The sequence below is a fragment of the Chrysemys picta genome, chromosome 8, assembly GCF_011386835.1.
Source record: "Chrysemys picta bellii isolate R12L10 chromosome 8, ASM1138683v2, whole genome shotgun sequence".
Classification (NCBI taxonomy): domain Eukaryota; kingdom Metazoa; phylum Chordata; order Testudines; family Emydidae; genus Chrysemys; species Chrysemys picta.
Window position 1 is genome coordinate 61,010,027 of NC_088798.1, and position 15,864 is coordinate 61,025,890.

A 15,864-nucleotide genomic window follows, 5' to 3' on the forward strand; every position below is an offset into this window, starting at 1 on the left:
AGTCTATTTTCCCCCCCACACACGCACACCGTGTGCCAAATTTTAAAATTCCTGATGGTGACTGATGAAAACTAGCATTGGTGGTGGTCACTCCTGAAAGAACATAGTGCCATATAAATCATTTCAAGTAAAGAAATGTCATATATTCACATGAAACGCTTGATGACCCTGACTTTTGTGGCAAAATAAAATTTGAAGATAGTGTCTTAAATCTTTTGATTTCAAGTGTAGTGACATGATTGTGACATGGCTGGAAACGGACATCCTCTCTTTATAAACAGTGCAGATACAGCATGGGCACATGGTAATGTGAGATATTCCATGCACTGCCCACTCTTGACCTGGAGAGACTGCCTCCAGAATAGGCCAGGAATTCTGCTTTCATGACCCTTCTATACTTAGGCCCTTGACTGGGATTGCCAACTGGAGTATCCGTGTGTTATGGCTTTGTGTGGACATCAGTCCAGTGGAAACTTGAAAGAGACCAAATTTGCTGCCCATAAACCACTTGATGAAAATAGTCACTCACTACATAGCTAGATTCAGATGAGTGATGTGGGGATTAAGGGCTCTGTATCCCATTATCTGGTCCATGAATGAACTTAAACTTTTCAGTTTACCCAGTGTGTAGCTTCATCAAGTCCGAGATTTGATAAATCTGTTCAAGTGGTATAATTCTGTTATAAAATATATACAGTATCTCCAGATATCCTAATTAACTGAGGTAAGGTTATATCCTGCAGAGTTGTACAGCTACTGTATCCAAGGATGAATGACCGCTTTGGCATTCTTCACCTTGGAATGCACAGCCACTTGAAAGCTAACTACTACACGCCACCCACAAAGGAGTGTAGTTTGCAAGACAAATGTTTGGCCCTTTTGTGGGTTGAGGGTCAAAAAAGCTAGAACACACTGCACTAATGGGGGTCTAATCAGTTTTGGCAGCTTGTGTATGTTCTGTATTTCTAGGGAAGCTTGCACTATCACCCATGTGTCAAGTATCAGAGGGGTAGCCGTGTTAGTCAGAATCTGTAAAAAGCAACAGAGGGTCCTGTGGCACCTTTAAGACTAACAGAAGTATTGGGAGCATAAGCTTTCGTGGGTAAGATGGCATCTGAAGAAGTGAGGTTCTTACCCACGAAAGCTTATGCTCCCAATACTTCTGTTAGTCTTAAAGGTGCCACAGGACCCTCTGTTGCTTATCACCCATGTGAACTCTCTCTGTGACTAAGATGTCGCAGTCTCCAGGACAACTTTAATGAGCACTAAATTCAGGCAAAAGTGTAGAGAAGTATCTTGCAAATAGAATTGTCTTTCCCTCCCCCCCTCCCCCCCCCTTCTTACAATGTGAACTGTGTTCTGGTGTTATATATCTTTTTTTTTTTTATTATTTCTTTTTACCACATTTTTCCTCTTGTAGGGTGGTGGTGATCTACTTTGTGTGTTACGTAAGTTACTCAACAAGTTGTTTATATTAAAACTTTAGGAGCCTTATAACAGACTTCCACCTCCATCTCAAACCCATCCCAGCCTGGATGAGCTTCATCGCCGAAGGAAGGAAATCATGGCCCAGTTAGAAGAAAGGAAGGTGATCTCCCCACCTCCCTTTGCACCATCACCAACTTTGACTCACCCCTTCCACCCAGAGGAGGTAAGCATATTTTTAACCAAGCTTTTGGGTTGCTGATATGGTCATAAATTAGTTTAGGGGTGTGATGGGTTCCCCCCAGGGGTGCCTCCTGGAACTGGGGTACCACTGAGCCCGCCTAGGCTTTCTTTACACTGTACTGCTTTGACAGGCCCTCAAGCCCCCTCCAGTGCACATACAGATAGGGACACACGCAGCTGCAGCTACACACATGCTGAGATCAGCTTTGCATGGGAAGGCTCAGCTAAGGCTCCTCCCAGTTCCTAAGGCATGCACCCACTCCAACTGCACAGCGTAAGCTCATGAAATTTGCCCCCTCCCTCAATGTTGAGGAAAATATGCAACAGCTTTCTGCCCCCAGTTATGATTTCCAGGTACTGGTTTTAGACAAAACAAAAACAAATTTATTAACTACAAAAGATAGACCTTAAGTGATTTGTAAGGGATAGCAAACCGATCAAAGCAGATTGTTTTTGTTTATTTGCTGGGTAATCTAAGCTTAATATATTAAAGAGATTGGATATGAGCAGCAAATTGTCACCCTAATTGTTGTTTTAGGCAGTTTGCAGAGATTCTTGAGGGCAAGCTGCATTTGCTTGCAGCTTAAAACCCCAGATATTCCTTTCACAGGCTAGAAATTCCTCAAGCCTGGGTTCAGCCCTTCTCCCCTCATGCAGTCTTTGCAGGAAACACTGGAGGAACAATCTTCTTGAGCAGGGAGTCAGTGAAGAACCATGATGATGCCTTAAATATCGTTTGCATATGGCAGGAACGCTTTGTCTCCCCTTTTGGTTTCCAAGCCCGGTCAGTGGAAAAACACTGGTATTCCAAGATGGAGTCCAATACCAAGTGACTTGATCTCATGCCTCTGTAGGGACACAGTAGCCATGACTCGAAGGATGTTTGTAGCATCCTCAGGAAGGCTCTGGGTGGGAGATTAGCCTCCTCTAAGACCTATTGTTCTCCCTAATGGCCCTTCCCTACCAGCCATCTAGACTGAGTGCATTCTGCCTAGTGGTTGTTCTCCAGGTGTAAACGCATTTGTAATAGATGCACAGACAATATTCCTAACTTCAGATACCAATAAGATACATGCATACAAGTAGGATAATCATATTCAGTAAATCATAACCTTTTCAATGATATCTCATATGACCCATCTTGCATAAAATGCATCAGCTATGCCATAACCATATCTCAATAATATTACTATGAATAATATGGGGTGTAATGCCACAAGGAATATGCAGTGTTAAGAAGTGAGTTTCTTTCACTGATCATAAACCTTCTGAAAGGCTAAGATGAGCCTATAGGATAAGAAAGGGTCGATTAACAAGTTAGCACAGTACTGAACAATAATAAATCTCCTAGGATCTTATATTAAACATTTTAGGGAGACCTTTGTGCTCCGGTTATGGAGGTCCATATGGTGACATCTGAGGAAGACAGTTCGTGGTTCTCCATCAGACCTCTGATCTATCAGTGGTCCTTAGTTATCTATTTATGCAGCCCTGAGAGCGATCTTGCTGCTTTAATGTGTGGAGGCACTATTAGATTGTTTTGAATGTCTCTGTTAATGACCGGAATACCATTGCTAGGCTTGGCTTTATTTACACCTGATATGGATAGAATTAAGTAATAAGGCAAGTCTTCAACTAGATCAAGGTCAAAATGTTACCTCTTCTTGCTGTGCACTGAACATTTAATACTGGGAGTCCAGCCAAGTGATTGGAATTTCACAAATAATATGAAATATAAGTTTGCAGCTTCCTATAGTACATCTGGTTGAAGTCCCGCCAGCATCTTGATTGAAGTGAACTGTGTCACAGGAGTCAACAATGCCTGCGATACGCCTCCTGCCTTTTACTTACAGAACCAGGTTTTTGTTTTTGTACAGTACTCGGATGAAGACCTGAAGGTAGCTGGGAAATACAAAGGAAATGATTATAGCCAGTACTCTCCTTGGTCGTGTGACACCATTGGCTCCTACATTGGAACCAAAGATGCAAAACCCAAAGATGTTGTGGCAGCAGGGAGTGTAGAGATGGCGGTAAGTTGGGATGCAAGAATGCAAAAAAAGTTAAATTGTGAGGGACCTCCTTTATTTATTAGCTAGACTGACTGCAGCATGTGCCTCTTTTTCAGACCAAATGTATCTGACAGTCGGGTATAGTTTTACAGTTGCAGCAAAATGCTCTGTTTTCAAAATGAGAAATTGTTCCAAAGCCACAATATCATTTCTATTTATCTGTTTGTTCTCTCGGTTCTGGGTATAAGTATAAACTAATAGCTCCTACCCGACTTGAAGCCACTGAATGAGCGAAATACTATGATGTTATGTCATCAGTTTCTCAACACTAATTTGGAGTCCAGAAATTATTTGTAGTGAGTCCTAATTAGTTGGAGCTGCTCACCTTTTGTTTCCTTCACTGAGATGGAAGAAGACCGGAGGTTTTAAAAACATTCTGGGTGCTTTTATGGTCATGGTACAAGTTAACACTGTTTAGTTGATTTTTTGCTTTATGGGTTAGCTCAGTGACAGTCTTTTTGGGGGTTCAGGACCAAGAGAACACTCCAAATATTTCTCCGAAGTGCTGCAAATGTAACATGATACTGCAGTATGGTACTGTCCTGAGTGCCTTTCAGCATTTTTCTGATTCCTCTCTCTTACACACAATCCAAAGCTGCTATTGACTGGAATTGCTCTGCTTTAAAGGATATGAGAATTCTTAAATTAATTAAAAACATAATTCCTGTTCCCCTGCACGAGTACTAACTGGCCCAAATAGGCATGCCTCAGTGGTGCTATATTTCTGCAGGACTGATTTTGCCAGGAAGATGCCTGCTGGGGTATCACATTTATTGGGAGCCAGTGATTGCAAGGGAAGAAGAATAAGGCATGGATCTTGCAATAACACCACATTTCCACATGACCCCTAGTTAGAAAAACATTGAGAAAGTGCTGAAATTTGTCCTTAGTAAACTTGAAGCAGTCACACACAACCTTAACATGTTTGCTTTTTTGAAAAATGTATATGTGTAACTCATCTTCATTGTGACTGTCTGTAAATGAAGCAGAAGCCAGTTCTCTTTTTTTGAGAGGGGGTGGAGGAGGTGGAAGAATGTTCTTTATGAAGAATTCCCCTGTTCCCTCCCCTTTATTGTATATCCCACCTCATTTCTTCACTGTCCTATGTCGTGGTGACCTGTCTTAGGACAAAGACAACTGGATGAAACTACTTTTCAGAACTCATCATTCTGTGATATGCTGCTACCAGTATGAATGAGTTCTCATCTGTCATCTGGCTACCACCTGTCTGTCTGACAGGATTTTCTGACCAGCTCTTCCTCCTCCTCTGCATTCAGGCAAGTTTCTCCAGTTGTTCTCCTGCCTTACTGGAAGCAGCTGCACTTGGTGCTTCACTGCTGAGTTGCCCTCCATCTTTCTCACCTCAGTGGAGCTATGTGGATCGGGGAAGGCAAAATTGGTTTACTCCCAAAAAAAGAAGGGTGAGAAGCATTATAAATGCCTTTCCCCTACAGCTTTGGGTAGCTGGTCCATTTTGTTTGTCCTGCACATTCTCACCATGCAGAATTGCCACTGCTAGGTCTGGGAAGTGGCAGGAGGTATTCTAAATGAAGCAATTCTTTCTACTTCAACAGCCCTCTATGGACTTGGGAGCTGTCCTGCAGGTCCTCCTAAGTTTCTCCCCTGCTTCCCTCCACCACCCAGAAAGACCAGGTCACAGATGGGGGCTGACAAGATATCTTCCACCTTCAGTGTGTCATCCAGTCTCATGGGTGGGAGGGAGGGAATTGCTTTTCGTCACCACAAAGGAAATTCCTCCATCTGAGCCATATACTGAATAAATAAATAGGGCCTTTGCTGCCTCGCTGCTTTCACCCTTCCACTGAAAAAGCTTGGCAAGAATCTCATCATTGGGATCAGGTGACCTCCTGAACCCCTTTTTCTGTTGTCCATTCAAGAGACTTCTTTCCTAGGGGCAGGAAAAGCCTCATCCTTCTCTTCTCTCATAGTCTCTCAGAGAGTGAGCTAGAATCAGATCTGAACCATCTTCCTGTACTAAGATCCTTTTTCCTTCCTGGAAAACCATAGTAGGGTCACGCCAGAGGAGTGGGGTTACTTGGTCACTCATGTAATGAAACCTTTATCTCTTTAGAACAGAAATCCTACAGGGATTGAGGGTGGGGGGGCGCTAATATTTCCCTCCCAAGGGCAGCCTTGACTTTCAGGACTTGTAGCTACTCCACCCAAAGGTGAACTTAAAATTTCCCATTCTGAGTCCAGAGACCTGCCTGAGGACACAATGTCGTGTTTTGACACCTGGATAGGAAGGTGAAAAGTGCTGTTAAACAGCTCTTTAGAGTGGGTGCTACTCAAATTACTACTGTAGTTTGTGCCTCATAAACCTCAAGGGCAGCCATCCTGTGCCTCCCAAAGATACCAGGGGACAAAGCAGTTGCCTCCAAACATCCCTCCTTGTTAGGTAGGACATCTCTAAGTGACTTCTTTTTAATTCTCTGAATGGCATGATTCAAGGTTCTGTGCATTTAGGGGCGAGCCTGGCTACTCCCTCCCTGCATCGGTTCCTGGGGCAGCTTACCTTTGTTTCCTCGCCACCACTTCAATGGAATTTGGAGAGGCCGTTAATTGATGGGGGCTTCAGCTGCCAAGTTCCAGAAGGGTTGCCTTTGAGATTTGGAAGGAGGACCACTCACTCCAGTAGGCTGTATCTTCTCTCCTCCTCACTCTTGTCCCCCACGATTCTCCCTTTTTGTCATAGTAACCATCCTCCATCTTAGTTTCTTTGTAGATCTTCCTTATCTAGGTGTGGTCATTGCTTGTTCTGAGTTCTGACTTGAAAAAAACAGGAAGCCTGTCTGGATGCTGAGAGGAAGGAACCAGGTGCAAAAATCCCATAATGGATAAGCTACCACCTGACAGATACCCTGAGCAAGACTTGTCCATACTGGTGTTGGCACATTCTGGAAGACAAGCAGCAAGGAAAGAGACACTTCATATATTCTGTTACTGCTGTGTCAACTTTATTTTTCTTTACCTCTTGTCCAGAACATAGATAGTAAAGGCATGCGTGACCAGCGGTTGGACTTACAGAGAAGGGCAGCAGAAGCTGGGGACGATGACCTCATCCCATTTGGTGACCGGCCAACTGTGTCAAGGTTTGGGGCCATCTCTCGTACTTCCAAAGCGATGTACCAGAGTTCTGGCCCCATGCAGGCCATGGCGGTACAGGGAGCTTCCACCAAATCTATCAACATTTCAGGTATAACTGCTACACGTGGTTATTTTTCTTTTAGCATAGTTTTATTTTTAGTGTGGTAGTATAGTGCGGGTAAAAAATGCCGTAGGAAATATTTTGTCAGAATCTTCAATGGTACCTGATGTTACCAGGTTCTGATTAATAAATTATGGATGGAAATGCCAGTTGGTCTTGTGTTTCAGTGAGGAAGCCTCCTCCACCTGTTTTTCCTACAAGGGTTACTGTACTTGCAGGGAGCTGGGGAATGATGATGATTTTTTTACCATCTGAAAGTATGCTGTATATGAGAGAGTTCAGGCATAGCATTCCTATGGAAAAAGCATTTTGGCGATTAAACTAATCTTTCTTCCCAGCTATTACGGATATTCTTTGCAACCTATATATCAGTCTATTGGATTATATATGGGATAGTTCTGTAACTCAAAGCATTGTAACATGGCATGTGTTATCTGGGTAACTCCTTCTGTTCTTTTGCAGATTACAGTCCGTATGGAACTCATGGCGGCTGGGGAGCTTCTCCATATTCACCCCACCAAAACATACCTTCTCAGGGACGCTTCAGTGACAGGTGGGAATGTCTATCTCAGGCACATGCTCACTCTTTTTGTCTGTACTTATTCTGTTTATAGTAGTTTCTTCATTACCAAACTTAGTAAAGCTATTTTCTTTCCAATCCCTTTCCTGCCCCTCAAAGGGAGAGATTGTCCATGTCAGATGTGGCCAGTCATGGGAAACCCTTGCCGTCAGCTGAGAGGGACCAGCAGCTCAGGCTGGAACTGCAGCAACTAAACCATCAGATCAGCCAGCAGACGCAGTTACGAGGACTGGAGGTTGGTACCTGTGCCTTGGAAGGGGTATGAGAGAGCAGGAGAGAGATGGAGTTAGCAGGTTTGCTCATATTGAACGTAGTATGAAAATTGAAATCCATGATACCTGACATCAGGACTTCCCAGCACTTCAGCACAAAGGAAAAACCCTTGACTATTTAGCAGCAGGAACTGAGGACTTGCTTGCTCTTAAATGTATTTTTTTTTAATTAATTTGTAGTCTAAAGATAGCATTCCATGTGTGCGTTCATGTCTGCTTACTTTTTCTCTCTCGTGGTCTTTTCTGGGCCCAATAATCTGTAGGCAAATAAAGCTCTTGGCTTTTCAGATTTTGAGTTAATCAGACTCTACCTGTAGAAAGTTTAAACCCTTTTGTGTGGTGTTTGGCTTTGTGCTGTAGCCCTTTTCTTCCTAAACAGCACAAGCCACAAAACCGAACAAAATAGATGTTAAAGTTTTTTAACTTTAAAAATAAAAGCTCAACTTTGAAGTCTACTTAAAATTAGTATAATTTTTGCACAGAGGGATGGTATGGGAAGTTTATATTTGTAAAAGGAACAATGAGCAGTATGTATAGCTTTACTTCATTTTATGGGACCTTGTGGTAGGAGGGAGTTGTAAAACAAAATTAAGGAATTCTTGCTGTAGGAAAGCTTAGTTACAGTACTATTGACCTTTCCTGGAAGGGAAAGCCTTATCTTCCTACAGAAAGCCATGGAGAACTACTCTAAGGCCTTGGCTACACTTGCAAGTTACAGTGCTGTAAAGCCTTCCCCAGCGCTGTAACTCACTCCCTGTCCACACTGGCAGGGCACTTACAGCGCTGTATCTCCCTGGGTACACCGCTGCAGGTACTCCACATCTCCGAGAGGAACAACAGCTGCAGCAGAGTGGCTACGCCTCGCGGGTGTGAGTGTAAACGCTTGCAGCGCTGTACTAATCACCTTGTCAAGTGGCCAATCCTCTCCATTGTTGTGACCGGCTGTAGGAATGCGGAAGTGCCGGTTTCAAAGCTCGTACCACAGAGAAAAGCAAACAGTTTGCAGCTTGCTTTGAGTGAGTAAATGAATGAGCAGGGGGCCGGGAGTTTGGAACTTGCAAAATAGAGAGCTGACATGCTCCAAAAAGCACACTCTCTCCCCCCACGCTCCCTGTCACAATCCACCCCACCCCTGTTTTGAAAAGCACGTTGCAGCCACATAAATCCTGGGATAGCTGCCCATAATGCACCGCTCCCAACACAGCTGCAAATGTTGCAAGTGCGCTGGCAGTGTCAGTGTAGACAAACTGCAGCGCTTTTCCCTATTCAGTTGTGCAAAGACAGGTTTACCTCACAGTGCTGTACAGCTGCAAGTGTAGCCAAGGCCTAAGGCACCTCTCCTCTAGTCAGATTGAGATTTCTCTCAGCAAAGATCATTGTTTAAAAAGTCTTTGCTCTAGTAAGAGCTTGGTTCCTAAAGCAGGAGTTCTCATTGTGCATTTATTAGGTGTTAATGGCACTCACAATGTCTGAGTGGCAATGACCCTTTCAAGAAGCACACATTTCCCAGTTACTTGAAAAGTGACTTGTTTGTGTTCTTGTGCTCTTATTCAGGAACAAGAGGAAAATTGTATTTAAATGGTGCATGCTTGCCTTTGCTGGTACCTTAATGGAGGAGTGTTGGAAAGTTTCAAAACCTGTACCTGGCTTCTCTCCCCCAAGTACCACTATAATTGATCTTGATTGTCTTACATCCTAAATGGTTAGATGTTGAACATTAACTATAAGTTTAAAACCTTGAGAGCAAAGCTGCTGTTCAGGTCACAGGAGCTTTAGCTGTCATGTTTGTTTTTAAATGCAACTAGTTATTTATAATCCAGGAGGCATTTCCCATTTAAGTACTAGATGGGTAGGTCAAAGCTTTGGGTATAAACCAGCCTTGGCCGTGTACATTTTACTGTAATGGATAAGTGTCTGTGCTAACTGTAGACCAGTAATCGGTGATTACTATAAGGAAGGACGGCCTTGCAGTTAAAGTACAGAACTGAGACTCAGTCTTGTGCTCTGCTTTTTGGGTTTCCCATTTAATCACGTGTGACCTTGAGCAAGTCCCTTGATCTCTCTGTGCTTCATCGTTGCTCCACACTTCCTCACATGGGTTGGGGAAGAACTGTTCATTGCCTGCACTTACATAGCACCTCCAATCTTAGAATCTTCAAACAGTGTTATAAAAGTAGTAATATTGTAACTACATTTAGTTATATTGTAGGGATTTAGTGATCTCTACTGTAGCAAACCCCTTTGCTTCTTATTCCAAGGGCATGGGTTTGCTTATCCTTCAGGAATTTTTGTTGAGCAAACAGTTCACAAAAGAACATTTACACATGGGAATGTATTATGGCTTCATTTGCAAATGAAAAATAAAAATCAGGGCACAACAACCCTTACTAGGATTAATAATTTGTCACAATATTAAAATAACTGCATGTTAAATACTGACATCTTTTTTTAAAAAACAACGCAAAAAAAAGACCTTTAACTGGATGTGAGAGAGACGCCTTGAAATATTGTTGGAAGTGCTTTCAAAGTCAAGACATTATAACCCATGTAAGGGGAGGGAAGGCTTGGGTTTTGCAACTAGGCAACACTCCAGAATTACAGCCTGGTCCAACTCTGCGCATGGTTTGTTGTGTGCTCAGTTGTGTATGTGCTTGGCTTTATGCATTTAGGCTGTTAATAACAGGCTGCTGTTGCAGAGGGAGGCGACCACCCTGGCAGGCCAGCCACAGCCGCCACCTCATAAATGGCCTGCAATGATCTCAAGTGAACAGCTGAGTATGGAACTGCACCAGGTGGAAAGGGAAATCGGGAAGAGAACCCGTGAGCTGAGCATGGTGAGTGCTGTGGGTGTGGGACATGGCAAGGTGGAATGTAGAGCTGCTTGGTTGGCTGCAGCACATTAACCCTTGCCAGTAAGGCTCTCTGCTGGAGGACTGCTACCAGTGTTAGTCATTTCCCTGTCACCATTTTATTAGTCAAAACCTCTAGGTTAGTAGTAGTTTGTGTCCAGGATTTGAATTCTAATGTGCTTAAAGTATTCAACTTCATTTTTGTAGCCTTTTGAAAACAAAAGTAGGATTAATTTTGTAATTGGGCAGCTAACTACAAACTTAGTATCAAATTGCTGTCCCAGTCTTCCTTTGGTTATAAATGTAGCCTTTCAGCTGACAACACATACTGTGGTGTAACATGCATAAGAATTTTGCCATTCCGTTCAGGAGAGGGCCAGTGTTCAGTACTCAGCCTGTGGTGTTAAAGTTCTTTGTCTTTGCTTCACAATGTACGAATCATTCCTGTCTTTTGGGAAATTCTGTATCCTGCGTGGATGGACAGATCCTTCTGAATCTGTATTTTCTGGTCTCTTGGCTTTTGCGCGGTGCTTTGTGCAAGATTTACAGGCATTCTCTTCTGTTCCCATGGAATGAAGCCACAGAATTTCTATAATGTGAAACAATATTTTCTATCCTCTTCTTTCAAAGGAGACCCAGTCTTCACTGGACATGAAAAGCAACCTGGGCACCAATAAACAGACAGAAAATGGACAACTAGAACCACAAAGCAAGGTTCCAGCTGAGGACCTCACACTGACATTCAGGTAACAGGAGTTTCCATTGGTTCTTAGAGGATAAGTTAGTCAGGGCTGTCTCTTTGGAATACAAAGAGTGTCAGATACCTGTTTCTTTTGTATCATTTTTATATTGAGTATACATTAGTGAAGAATGGAATTATTCAATGTATAGTATTACCATCTATTTGGGGTGATTTCAGCCAAGTGGAGGAATGAAATGAAGGGGTGTGTGTGTGTGTGTGTGTGTGTGTGTGTGTGAGAATTGTTAACTAGTCCCACATGAAACAAATTATTCTATTCTGGTTTTAATAGCAGGAATATTTTGGGGGCATTAACTGTGAAATGGGGATGTTTATGAAGATACTGAAAATAGGGTAAAATTCTGCTTTTGCACCTGCACGAAGCTTCCAATGGTGATTGATCCGTGTGTGTCTTGAACTAGGACTGCATCTACACTATAAACAAAAAGCATTGCAATATGCTGTTGGCTGAAATGTTACAGGTCTGCACATCAGCCATCTCAGGAGTTTTACAAGCATTGGTTACAACAGTAGTAAGGTCATTACTTCAGATGTAGTTGAATTAGAAAAGACGACAGTGGCTTCTCTCCGCTGTGAACAGAAGGGCACAAGCTTTGCAGTTGTCAGTAAAACTAGTCTGTATAATTTCAGTTAGATAATTTAACTATTGATATTAGCTCAGTGGTTGGAAATCAGTGAAGATTTTTAGTTAGCTTCGTGGTCTAGTTAAACACCAGCTATTACAGATTCCTGAATTTTTTTGCTCATCGGGTAAGCAGAGGGACAGCGCTGAATCTGTGATGTAATGGTGCTGTATTCACACTCTGGTTGAGGTACCATGAATTAAATTCAATGATTAATTTAAAAGCAGCCAAACCTCTTGTAGTTTAGCCAGTTAAAATATAAAATGAAGATTTCTTCACAATTTTTTTTTTTAGTAGAGTCCTCACTTTCCCCTTTCTCAGCCCTGCACAATCTGCCCTAGTCTACGTCATGAAACAGAAGTCACTAGAGGGAAGTATTAGTACAATGGCAATTTCCATCTCCGCTATGGAAATAATTAAACAGCCACAAGTATCTCGAAAAACTGTTATGGAAATTATTTTTGGGGGGGAGGAGGGGAGAGGCTACATTAAATACTATGTTTATGCAATGTATAATTTGAGTGGTAGTTAGTATCATTTTATGAAATGCATATAGAATTATCAAGTGCTGTTAAAGAAACTGTACAGTTTTTTCCTTTATTGTGGTGGTTGTTTTCCACTATCCTTAATGTATATTTTTTCTGATCTGGTGAGTATTTGTGAAAAGTAAATAGATTCATTGTACAAGGCAAGCTTGTGCCTATCTCGTGAAATAGTCACAGATGGTCATTGTGACACTGCAGCAACAATAGTCAGGGCCTTGTACAGTTTTTTAAAATCTGTTTATCCTCCTTTTCTCCTTCTGCATCCCTCCTTCCACAGTGATGTTCCAAATGGATCAGTCTTGACACAAGAGAACATCAGCCTCCTGTCAAACAAGACCACATCTCTGAACCTGTCAGAGGACCCAGAGGGGGGAGGAGACCATCAGGACTCCCAGAGAACAGGAGTTGCACCCACCTCTTCTCCATGAAGTGAGGAAAGCATCCCCCCAGAGTTTCTATTGGGGAGAAGGAGTTGGTAGCTTCCATCACACTTCCCTCTAAAGGTAGTCAGAGAAATGCAGGAGCAGCAGCAGCAGGAGGTCCGGAGGCAATGTGCACAAACACCACTACTAGAAACAAACCCTGCACATAGTTCACATTAATGCGTTTTTTAATTAAAAAAAATTAGCAGTATCTGCAAGCAATTCAGATTAAATTTGTTTTTGTTCTGTGAATGAACTTTATTTTAATAACTTCGGACGCCTTGGATCCAGGGCTTTAAAAAAAAGATATTATATATATATACTCTGTTTGATTAATTGTATGATCTTAATGAAGTAGGTTTTTTTCTTTTACTTTGGTATTATTACATACCCAGTGTATAATTCCTTACCACCTCCACTCCCTTTCACCTCAGAACAACGTCGGCCGCCTCCTTGTATGAATTTAAAGGTGAATGAGGGATGTAGGATGGAGGGAGGCTATTAATTGCAGTGTCAGAAAACATGCAGCAAACATCAGTAGGTTTTTAAAATGAATTTCTTGTAACTAGGAGTTCTCTTCAACGCCTACAATACCTTTCTACTTATACCCATTGACTTTTAGCCACAGTTGATGCAATCGTCTCAGCTCAGTGAAAGCATTCCATAATATCCATCCCACTGCAGCCTGTATCCCCACGGCTATTATTTAAGCAGTAGCAAAGAGAGTGGTGTATGCACATTACATTTATTTAACTAGGAACTGATATGACACTGTATTTTGTGGTTGGGATTAGAGTTCAGCAAAGGACAGAGGGCCTCAACTAGTTGAGACCTGTATGTTTCAGACTTCCAGGAGAAATTGAAGAAGTTAGTTGTCCGGCGCCTGAGCTGCTTGGCCAACCAGCAGTTGTCACTGAGCAACATGACAGAGGCACCAAAAAGTTTCCATCCCTTGCAATAGGAAGGTAAAAAAAAGAGTGAGAACACAGATTTTAAGGAAGGAAAATAACTGAGAACTAGCTTGCAAAGACCCTTTTTCATCAGCCACTATTTAGAAAGATGGAAGTTTCCTTTGTTAGGGCATAGGAAGATAGTCTTTTATAAAGGGTCTCTTTTTGTAGCCCAGCCTCTTCCAATCATGATAGCATCTAGGGTTGCTTCAGAAAGGGCATGGACTACCTGTTATGAACCCGATCCAAAGCCCACTGAAATCAGTCGGTAAAGACACTTCCATTGACTTCTATGAGCTTTGGAACAGGCCTTCCATTTGTGTGGTGTTTTTGTTGTTGTTGTTGTTGTGTTTTAAACTATTTCAATTATAGCTTTTTTGCCCTTACTGCTAATTACTGAGCTGCTTGTGTATAAATACAAGTCGTCTACTTTTATAATCTGCCACCTCTGGCCTACAATTTATTTGTTTGTGGTGTCAGTGAAGGCTTCTCATGGGAAGAGGAAGAGAATTTTTGTTTACATGCACAAAACTTGGCAATTAGCAAAAGTAGAGGAGGGCAAGTGTAGAAGTAATAGTAATGCTCGGTACGATCCGTGCATACCAGAATTGGACAGCAAAGACTGGAAATCCAGCTGCTGCTCTTTAGCTTGGTCTGCCATTGCTGCATGGAATCCTTTCAGAAGCCAGCATTTCTTCTCTGTTGGAGAAAAGTTACATCCAGAAATGCCACTTCGGGTCCAACAGCGATCCTGCCAGAAGCATTTGGAATACTTGAAAGCCAGGATTTTTTTGTGACCTATGTCATTTGCTCAGTCTCCCAATGGAGGTGGGTAGGTGGAGATGACACCTGAATGGAAGCGGGTTTAAGAAGTCACAAGCCTTTCAGTTCTGTGTGGTATCATTCCACTGAGAAGTTCCTCTTAACAGGCACAGAAATCTTTGAGGATTTGCTCTTGCTGCATGTATTTTGACCCTTTCTGCCTGCACTGAACTGAGCCCCTCTGAATAGAAAACTCAGTGGAGAAGAGTGTGTTCAGTGTTGCTCCCTCCATGCCCGTGTGGCCTGCCTTTTGTTTTTCTTTCTGGATTAGACTACTAAATCAGAAAGCACTGGTTATGTAATAAATTTATTGCATTGCTTTGGTTGGGTAAAAGCAAGAGTTAATACTTTTCTTGTTTAGTTGTTTCTTAACCCTTAACTCCTGCTGAGGTCATAGGAACCTTGGACTAAGCTTTGCATCCATTATACTGTTAATTTAAACAAAATGGGGGAGGGGGTAGATACAGTCCCACTATTGCCTACCAGTAGAGTGTCCAAACAGAAGACTCTTTTGAGTAGCGATTATTTAATTTGCCCAGTCAAGGCACCGCATTTATATACTATTTCACATTGAATTTGATTATGCCCTACAGACCTGGCTGGTCAAGGATTTGATACACATATTGGCTTGGGATTCGAGCTTTCTTTTTTATTTAAATAAAAATTTATATATATAAATATATATATACATATATACATAGTTATATCTGTATATATATTGGGTATGTTTTAAGAATTTTTTCACATGAGCGCAGCTGTTCTGATCAAATGTCTGATTGGGAGGTAGAAGCACGGAACGAAGATAAAGCATTTTCAGCTCACAGCCACACTCTTCGTGCATTCGTGCATGTTTATTTCACTCTTAGCTTAACTTTGGCCTCAGAATTGCTGAAGAAAGCAGTTCTGAGGCTTGTTTTTTTCCCTTGATTGTGAGGAAGACTCTTCTCTGCCCTGGATTCTCACCAGCTGCACTAATCCTTCCACTCACACATGTTTACATCCTGCACCCTTCCTTGATCATGGCCTCCATCCTTCCAGCTTAAGAGGACTGGGCTGACTTTGCTGAGAGATTATT

At 42.2% G+C, this 15,864-nt stretch overlaps 1 protein-coding gene and 1 long non-coding RNA gene across 16 annotated transcripts in view; one reads left to right on the forward strand and one right to left on the reverse strand.

Moving 5' to 3' along the window:
* The window catches only part of RC3H1 (ring finger and CCCH-type domains 1), a 96,471-nt gene extending 83,228 nt beyond the window's left edge, over positions 1 to 13,243 (forward strand). For 3 of the 15 annotated variants that reach the window (XM_005304230.5, XM_005304236.5, XM_005304231.5), the window contains 8 exons: positions 1,487 to 1,651; positions 3,528 to 3,698; positions 6,741 to 6,954; positions 7,429 to 7,519; positions 7,646 to 7,781; positions 10,488 to 10,652; positions 11,298 to 11,413; positions 12,873 to 13,243. In XM_005304230.5, coding sequence (XP_005304287.1) covers positions 1,487 to 1,651; positions 3,528 to 3,698; positions 6,741 to 6,954; positions 7,429 to 7,519; positions 7,646 to 7,781; positions 10,488 to 10,652; positions 11,298 to 11,413; positions 12,873 to 13,023 — 1,209 coding nt within the window. In that variant the 3' untranslated portion in view covers positions 13,024 to 13,243. The remainder of the gene's footprint in view (positions 1 to 1,486; positions 1,652 to 3,527; positions 3,699 to 6,740; positions 6,955 to 7,428; positions 7,520 to 7,645; positions 7,782 to 10,487; positions 10,653 to 11,297; positions 11,414 to 12,872) is intronic. The other 12 variants (XM_005304232.5, XM_065555681.1, XM_065555678.1 and 9 more) reach the window with 7 other exon arrangements.
* Positions 2,030 to 6,662, reverse strand: LOC135973239 (uncharacterized). The gene is made up of 2 exons (XR_010590034.1): positions 6,274 to 6,662; positions 2,030 to 3,570 (listed from the first exon to the last, which is right to left on the reverse strand). It is a non-coding gene; the product is annotated as an uncharacterized LOC135973239 (long non-coding RNA).
* Positions 13,244 to 15,864: the final 2,621 nt, after the last annotated feature.